Below are 9,415 nucleotides of genomic sequence, written 5' to 3'. Positions count from 1 at the left end.
GAAATAATGAGTGAACCAAGTTTGAAGAAGAATCGTAGCGCATTTCTCTTTAGTTTTCAAATGCACTCAGAAATAGCAAAGGATCCTGACAAGCACTAAGGAGAAGCGTCTTGGGTCACTTTAGACTAGATCACAGGATTTTCCAAGCATTAACTAAAGATGAGGATGATAAGTGGGTGCCTGGTTCAGGTCCACCAGGGAGGGAACGAGCGAGCAGCTCCAGTGATCCCTACGGAGGAGCGGTGTCGCATGCCTGACTGTCCAGCGAGCAAAGCTGTTAAGTCATCAAATCACACGTGTGTAAATACATGTAGAGAGAATCACACACACACGAGAGAGAGAGAGAGTGAGTAATAAATATAATAATAAAAATCTAATTTACTGATTAGGTTTCCCTAGTGATCATTACATGACTGAAACAGAGGAAAGGTGACCTTTTCCAGCATCCTTACCCCAGCACCTTTGATTAAGCCTCTGAGAGGACCTAATGGCTTCAGCTGCTAACCTGGCGTCGTCCTGAACCAGGGTTTTTCATGGCAGTAATGGTCCCCCTGCTTAGGCAATTAGTCTGTGGAATTTTTATGCTCTTCCTTTTCGGGCGTCCTGCTGAGGCTTCCACACCCAATTACCAGGCCAAGTAACATGATGACAGATCGGGCCATGTTACCCATTTGTATTGCCACGTACATAGGGGGAGGGCGCGTTGCCAGTTGACACTGTGTTATTTTCGTGTATTAGTAACTCCATGAGTCCCTAAAGGGTAAAAATTATAATACTTTCCTCACTCCATTAGCTGCATTTAATTTGTGGAGAGAAAGTGTGACTTGTTGTTGTGTATTATTTCCAGGTTGGGCCAGGAGGGGATTGCTACCTGCAATGTTTATGAAGGGAAATTCTTTTCGAGTTGGCCTGTTGCACCTAACAGTAGTTTGTGCTTCCTCCTCTGCCTCCAGTGCAGGATGGTACGGTGCTTTCCAACCTTCACAAAAGTCCGAGTAGCACAAGAGTAAGACACGATTGCTGGATTGGGATCATTCATCATGCACAAGTTACACATTTGTGGAGGGAACGGATTCCCTCTCAAACACCCTGGGTTAAAAAGCAGTTTCCTTTGCACTTGGAAGTGCCCAGATTGAAAATGTTCCTTGATGCCTTGCTTTTGGCTGTCTTAGCTCTTGAGCTCAAATATACTTCTCTGCTTCTGTGTGGTTTTTCTTTGTTTTAAATCTTTAGCTTGTTTAACAACTTACTACTCTTTTCTGAACCCTTGGGTGTCTTGATGCCAGAGGCTGACACTGAATGTGTTGGTGAGGTCCCTTGTAGGACACGGTGCTGGGAAGTGCCTGATTGAATGAACAGGGGAAAAGATTGCAAGTTGATTTTTGCCCTTTCATTTGTTTCCCTGGTTTTCAGGGTAGGCTGGGTTTCAGGGTGACTCGTGGGACAGCATCTGATGAAGTGAGCTCTGGCTCTCAAAAGCCTATGCTATACATTTCTGATGTAGCTAGCCTGGAAGGTGCAGATCTACCTTGCCTTCTGCCTGACTTCAGACGAAGATGGTTAACCACCTTTCATTCTCATCTTTCTTTAAATTTTCGTTGCAGATTTTCTGTCCTTGGGGAACATCAGAGTCTCTACTTGGGTTCTTCAATAAAGTACTTTAGGTGTTTGAACGGGGCTTATTTAGTCTAGAGAAGAGAAGACTTGAGAGGGGATTTGATTGCAGCCTTCAATTCCCTGCAGGGGGGTTGCAAAGAGGATGGAGCTGGACTGTTCTCAGTGGGGACAGGTGCCAGAGCAAGGAGCAATGGGCTCCAGCTGCAGCAAGGGAAGTGAGGTTGGATATTAGGGAAAATCTTCTCACTAGGAGGGTGGTGAAGCACTGGAGCAGGCTCCCCAGAGAGGTGGTGGGATCTCCATCCTCGGAGGTGTTTAAGGCCTGGGTAGACAGAGCCCTGGCTGGGATGATGTAGTTGGGGCTGGTCCTGCTTGGAGCAGGGGGTTGGACTAGACGTGACCTCCTGAGGTCCCTTCCAGCCTCATTTTCTATGTTTCTGTGATTTATATGAGGCAACTCTGGATAAATGTTTGCTTCTGCACTCAACAAAAAAACTGAAGGAAAGCAAAATATCACCAATGCTGGCCTCTGGGGACATAAGCGGTCTCTAAATCCTGCACCTTTACTTATCATTTGTGCAGGGATCTCTTTTTACCTTAAGTTAACATAACATTTTATTCCATAATACTGAATTAAAAAAAAAAAGTAAGAGCTTGACATTTAAGCCATGTGCAGTTTATTTTTCTGTAAGAGTATTTTCAAGCACACTCATAATATTTTGTCATGGTAGAAAATAGCTCATGTGAGGAACAGCACTATAATTTTCTCCTTTATTGTAGTGCTCCACAATAGCTATAATAGAAAAGGCTCTTTTCATCGTAGGGGATCGGAATCTCTGCAGCTGCTTTGCATGCAGAACGTGTCGACTTCAATGGGAGTATTACTCCTGCAGTAATTGCAGAATCAGGCCCTGAAATTACCTTTCCAGCTAATGATAAAATCGCATGTAGGCCATAAGGTTTTTGCAGAATAAATACCGAGGCAGAGCACTACAGTGCATGTTATACCGGTAATTTATAGCATATTTTGGAGAAAAAGAGAATTCCTAGCACAGGCAGTGACATTGAGACATGCTTATCTGATATACCTCTTGGCACATAATGGCATATTACATTGTTTGACTCTCTTAACACCTACACTTGTGCTTTGACACAGCATCAAGTAGAAAGAGGAAGAAAAGGCGGTGTTTTAAGGTGTAGAACAAGGATTAAAAAAAATTATGGGTTCTCTTCCTGGGACTTTTGTGATCTTGTGTATGTTACTTAGCATCCTTGCGTCTCTTGTGGAACTATGAAATGGGGTTAATACTTTCCGCAGCCAGCTGGTTTGCCTTGAAGAAGTTTTAACTTCTTTTTTGGCTTATATTGTTTCCATTTTTTGCACAATAAAGATCTTGCAAAATAAAAACCTGTTCAGAATAATTTCTGCCACTTCATAGCTTTTATGTGCAAAGTGGAAACATGATCCATTCTTAGTATGCTCTTGTGTATCTCCAAGCATCTCAGGCAACCCTATCTTACAAATGGGTAGAAGCTCTGTTGTAACTTGAATAAGCTTAAAAGAGGTTTCTGATTTGAAGGCATTTAGGATGATTGATCACAGCTTCAAATCCACTGTATTATTAAAGGGCTAAAACGATGCAGTGCAAAAGTGCGATAAAAATGTGTTTATGCAGACTATCTGATGAGTGTGTTCTGACTTGATAGGAAGCCATAAATCCATTAATCTTGCGTTGTGCTTCACAGCTTAACCTGTTGGAAACGGTTGTCAAAAATGCTTTGAGGAGTTGTAGGACAGATGCATGCAACACACCCTTTGTGAAAAGATGACAACACTTGCACCTTCTTGGATTTTTTTTTTTTTAAATCTTTCCACTTTTTTGCTCAAGGGTATTTTGATACTGTTTGATTTTTATCTGTTTCACAGTGGATAGAGCTGTCCAATAACCAGTTAAGTTTTGTAAAGGGAATTTTTAGGGGATTTCTCCAAGTGCCCAAGGTAAAATGTTGAAAAGCATCTGAATTTGAACATCAGCACAAGACCATTTGGAGAAAACTCTCAGTGAAACTTAGGCTGCTAAATGATTGTCACTTTTAAAAAAAGAGATGTTTGCTTCTAAGTCACTTGGGTCATGCAAAAACTCTGCTTTCCATTTTTGAACTACTCTACCAGTACTTTGTGGCGTGGTCCGTGCTGGCTTCCACAACTGCTGCTTGGGTGCAGATCAGGACGTAAGGGGGCACATTGCACAGGGTGCTACACAGCCACGTAGACCCTTAAGCTTGTCCGTGTCCAGCAGCCTCGACCGATCATCTCCCAGTCCTGCGTTTCCCCAGTTTGGTACATCCTAGGACCACCTATCGGGGGACATGGTGGCTGAGTCTGATAGGCTGTTGTCATCTTTTTTGTCCTTTTATGAGATGATTACTTGAGCTCAATGTCGGCTTTGTGTGCATGGAGCTTTGAGAGAGGCAGTATCAGTAGTCGGTATTGCTGAGTGTCTAAGGAAGCTTTCCATTTTTTTCCTTTGCTGTTGTAAACTCATAAAGAAGAAGGAGCTCTGAGTATTCAAATGCCTTTAACAATGTTTAAACGCCCTGGTGACGGGCGTGCGAGAGAACCCTAGGATGGAATTCAGCTAGGAGCGAGCATTTTGATAGGAGACCTAGTGCCGAGCTGGCACAGCTTGCATTTGTAAATATGCCCAGCACTTTGAAAGAGCCCACTCTTTGCACTTCAATCATTCGTGTAGCTCCTGTTAGCAATTCAAATTTGTCACAACTAGTGGCATCCTCAAATGAACTGTCTCCACTCTTTTGAACACTGGTTTGCAACTTACTGTTCATTACAAGAAGTGTGGTCAAATCTGTGAGCATGTGCTTTCTTTGTTCCTGAGTAGCATTTTGAATTGCTAATAAAAGGATGATGCCATGTGCTTATTAGGATGCGTTTGATCCATGCCCTACTGATTTCTGTTATGATTGAGGCAGGTTTATGAGATGAGCTTTCTTGTGCTGCATTTGTGTCGTGGTTATGTCAAGGTTATTTGTCGTTGCGAACGCCAGCTGAATGAGCCAATAGCCCCGTAAGTATCTATCACCAACTTCAGATTGCCTTTATGGAATCCTGCTGGCTGCCTGATCCCGTCTCTCTCCAGCTGTGATAAGCTAATCTTTATTTGACACTGTACTCCGTTCTTGAAAGGACTGCGGTCTTTCTTGGGCTGCTGTTGTACTTGGATTAAGGAATACATCCATATTAGTACTATGATCCTCATGTCTCAGCTTCATTGTAATTCTGGCTGGAGTTTGGGATGATAATTCCCAGAATACCTCTGCAGGCTTCACTGTCATTATCAATATAGCCAATTTGATAAAGGCCGTGGGTACTTGTAACATTTAGGGAATAAAGCAATGATACATGAATTTTCTAAATTTCATTGTTCTTGCTCTGTATTTGGGATTTGGATGCACAATATACTGAAACTGCTCCAGCAGCTTGTATGCTGTCAGTTGTTCTGCAGGGTCCTTAAATGCCACCTACTTTCTTTGCTTCATGACTGAGGGAGAGTGCAGCCCTAATGACTTGTGTTTTTATTAGGGAGGCTTTGAAAGAGTGCCTTCAAGGTTTAAAAACACACACACAGCAACAAAGAAGTCATTGCCCCACACCATATCCATGGTTATGCAAGGGAGATGGAGTGCGCCCAGAGCGTCATAATTTCCTGGCTTATGTAGACAGTATTCTTACCTTGGGTACATGACTCTCAAACCCTTCCCTCGTGCCAGATCCTCGCTGTTGAAATAATTCAGCTGAAGCTAAGTGCCCTTTCCAGCAGGTACAGCAGCAGCTTTGCTCTGCTGCCGCCATGACGTGTGCCGTGGGCTCCCCTCTCCCTGGCACGAGTGCGAGTCGCTAAACCAGCGAGAGCACTTGGGACCTCCCCAACTCTCTGCCAAGTGCACCACACGTTCTTTTTCTTCCCACAAGCTCCCAATCTTTTTCCAGACTTGTTATACACCTCTGTAGCCCTTCCCAGGTGCCCTTTTTCTGTCTTTTGTTTTTCTCCCCTTTCCTCTTTGTTCTCTCAGGCCCTGGTGCTGGCCCTTCCAGCCCTCTCCAGCTACCACGGACCCCTCCCTTCCACCATTTCTAAGCAGGGTTTGATGTTTTTGAAAGACTCCAGTGTGATTATGGGCACTTGCCATAGTCAACCAGCTGGCTTTCCTTTTGCTCTGCTGAATCGGCCATTTCGCCTACAGTACGTGTGTCATGGGCAGAGGCCCCTCGAGCAGCCCCTTACCGAAGGACTTTGTCTGGGGAGCAGCAGCCGACGGCGTCCTGGCGTCTCGGCAGTGCAGCTCTGTGACCTGCACCCATCTTCCATCGTGCCCGGCGGCTTCCCAAATAGAACAGCAGCATCTAGGGGAGATGGCTGTATTTGTGGCACTTAGGAAGAACAAAGCACATCCCCTTTGTGTGGCACGTGTACTGTGTAGCTGAATTGCCAGGTTAAAAACACAGGAGCTGGCAACAAATGATCTGGTAGGCGCGAGTGAGCAGTACATGGGCTTTTTTAGCTTTATAAAGGGTCATGAGGTAGCAGCAGTGCCATAATGATCTTCATTATGCTGTATGAGAGTAAGATATTAGTACAGGGCAAGGCTTGCAAGGGCTCTGGAAAGTGCCCAACCCTCAGTGATTTTCAATAGAAGTTGGGGTCCAAATTCCCAGTCACGTTAAAAATCTCGGTTATTTATAAGGCTCTAGAATTTGTGCATTTCTGTAGAGAAAAGAAAGTGCTTTGTGTGCCAAAACGCTAAATTGAATCAGCGTTGCATGGTCGGTCTGGTCCTCCCCAGTGTTACAATAATGCACGCGTTTTCTGGCATCCGCAGTCCACGGAGGAAGAAGCACATAGCGGTTATTTACATATCGGATGAATCAAGGCCTAAATTCTGACTGCTGGAAATTGTGAGCTAAATGGCTGAAGGCTTTATTAACTGAAGTCGTTATAATGATTGCCTTGTGTGTGAGCAAATCCATTACTCTCACAAAACACCTGCAGCTCCGAGAATGTCCTTCTCTTTGCACGATGTCACCTGTCAGCGAGAGCAGGGCTGATTAGCTGTATAATTTACAACTGACTCTGTCTGTCAAGAAAACAGTCCTGTAGTTCGTCTTGTCTTTTTGTAATGAAGCTGAGGATGGGGTTAAGCAGTATGAGTTTTCCCTGTCCTTTGGGTCATGGAGGATAAATGGTGCTAATGCGATCTAAGCCGCAAAACTCACGGCTTGACCTCGATGATTCAAGTTTTTTTTATCATCCAGCAGCAGTAGAGCCTGAATTGGCTCTTCAGAAGCCAAAAGGTCTAATCAACCTAACCACCTAACTAAATCATTGCTACTTGGGGGAAGAAAGCGTGCTCACATTATAATACCAGGCTTCCCTCTGCGTCCATGCCTGTGTGGGCATGAGAGATCAGGTCGTTGGAATGGGGCGGAGTTGGCGTCACATTGCACATTCATTGCCATAGTGCCAGTGCAACATAAAATGGAATAAATACGCTTTTGTGTGATGGAGCTTGTTCCCCTCCCGCCCCCACAAAGGGTACGTGTCTTATGTGGCCATGATGGAAGTCTCAGGATATTTGTAGATTTTGAAAGGACGCTCTCTGTTCAGATCTTCTGTAGAAGAGGATTAAATGAGTGCTAGTGTCACTTGGTGAGTTTTTCTCTGATTATAGAGTCAAATATGGATGAGGACCCAAGCTACTCTGTCCTCTGTTCCCACCAGGACTGTGGCCAGGCCAGCTACAGACGTCGTCATGAAGCTTGTGCAGTTGGCTTGTCGAGGCAAGGTCTCCTTGGTCTAGGAGCCTGGTAGAGCCACGCTAATGATCGTGTGCGTTACCACCATGGCAGCTACCCTTTATCTGAGCTCTTCCGCATCGGATGTCACTGGTAGTGACAGGCGTGTGGCGTTCATGTATATGCAGAACAGTCTCCCGTTCCTTGAGTGCAGTGTCTGAAGTTTGTAGCCCATCCATTTCTAGCTGTAGTCATCTATGATATCCTGACTCTTCATAAGCTAGATGCAAAGACCCTTGAGATGTGGCTTTTACATCAGCTGTCAGTAGAGATCATGCAGGACAGGCTGCCCCTATCTTGAGGAACCAGCATGGAGGCACGGGCTGCCAGCACACAGGTGTTTTTCTCTAGACCATTTTGAAAGGAAACCCTTTGACAAGCATGTTGTTCACTTAGCCTTGGGGAGGGTAAAAGCATGGCCGTGACCCGTGAATACCTATAAGAGGCATTCAACAAAGATTTGCTTTTCAGAATGGTAATTGTCACCCGGAACTTGGTTCCAGCGTCACTTGAGAAACCACCTCCCACCTCCTGGAAAAACAATGCCCTGGCATCTCCTTTGCTTGGTGTAGTAGGAATAAGAGACGGCACAGCCACCAGTACTCCAGACTCCTAACCCAGAGAGGTTTGGGGATCTGAAGCAACCTCTTAAAGAGGGAATTTTCTCTTTCAGGTTCTCTGCCTCCTAGCACGCATGTTAAACTCTCTCCTGATAAAAAGGCCTGAATGTATATTTTTATAAGAGCATGAAAAGAACGCAGAATTAACTTTTACATCAAGATAATTTTATCACTCTTTGTTACTGCCATTTTTTAAAATTTAATAAATTTATTTACTTGTTATGCTGAGAATTTGTAGATTTAAATGTGGAGGAAATTTGTGCCCTTATGGCAGATGCACAGCAGACTTCAGCATTAACATAACTCATTAAAATAAGATAAAAGTAGAGCTTCAAAACAATCTTGTCTTTTGCCAACAAGCCTGTGAAAAAGGAAAATTTCACTCAATTCAAGATATGAAAGTCTAATCTTTCTGAACTGTAGAGAGAAAACAGCAGAAATTACAGGCTTATTTTGTGCAGGTTAACTCTCTGGGTCCAGTCAAAGCAATTGTTTAGGTATTTGGGGAGTTTAGCGTATAAAATCCGGAGACCTTTGTTTCTCTAAGGCGTTGAATAGCAAGCTACCATTCTGGAGGATGAACGCCCCACCAATTTTAGCAAAATATGCAGATAGATAGGTTATGTTGAACACACACAGTTTTCCTACATTAATAATTACCTCCAGGTGACATGATTAAGAGCTGTGGTGTCCCTTCTTGCTCTCACGTGTTAACCCAACGAACAACTGTAATTTACTCAGCTTAATAGCAGACCTGCTTTTAATTTTTGTCAAACAACTGTAATTTACTCAGCTTAATAGCAGACCCACTTTTAATTTTTGTCAAGTGGAAGTTGATAAAATGCCAACGTCGTTGATCAAACACATGTATTGCCATGTTCCCAATGCTCTGAACTTTGCAGGGGGAGCCCATCACTTTTTGTGAAGAAACCTTTGTGTCTCACCGTTCTGCTGCCATGAGGCAGTTCCTCCAGAACGCCATTCAGCTCCAGCTCTTCAAGCAGGTACGGCTCCTCCATGCAAACACGTCGTTTCACAACTGAATGGGGTTTTTTGTTTTGTTTTGTGTGTTTTTTAATAAGCACTGCTCATTTTCTTACTACTTGCTCTGGATAAGTCGCATACTCAGGGAAATTAGTGGTTCCATTTACTAATTAAAGTAGATGCGACTCCTTCAGCAGTACTTTAAATGTTGTCTGCTAGCATTGCTCAAAACCAAATGCGAAACTGCATCTATTAAATAGATCCTTATGTTCTGCTCTGATTGAATTCCCATCGGTCAGTGTGAGCAGAATTGGAACCAATT

The 9,415-nt window shown here is 43.9% G+C and overlaps 1 protein-coding gene across 1 annotated transcript in view; it reads left to right on the top strand.

Moving 5' to 3' along the window:
- DENND1A (DENN domain containing 1A) overlaps nt 1–9,415 on the top strand; it is a 274,774-nt gene that overhangs the window by 209,561 nt on the left and 55,798 nt on the right. The window contains 1 exon segment of the mRNA XM_025194283.1: nt 9,012–9,113. Within this exon segment, the coding sequence (XP_025050068.1) occupies nt 9,012–9,113 (102 nt within the window).

This window comes from Alligator sinensis, unplaced genomic scaffold, assembly GCF_000455745.1.
Source record: "Alligator sinensis unplaced genomic scaffold, ASM45574v1 scaffold611_2, whole genome shotgun sequence".
NCBI classification, from domain to species: Eukaryota; Metazoa; Chordata; order Crocodylia; family Alligatoridae; genus Alligator; species Alligator sinensis.
The sequence above is the reverse complement of the archived record's forward strand: the minus strand, read 5'-3'. Positions and strand labels throughout refer to the sequence as shown.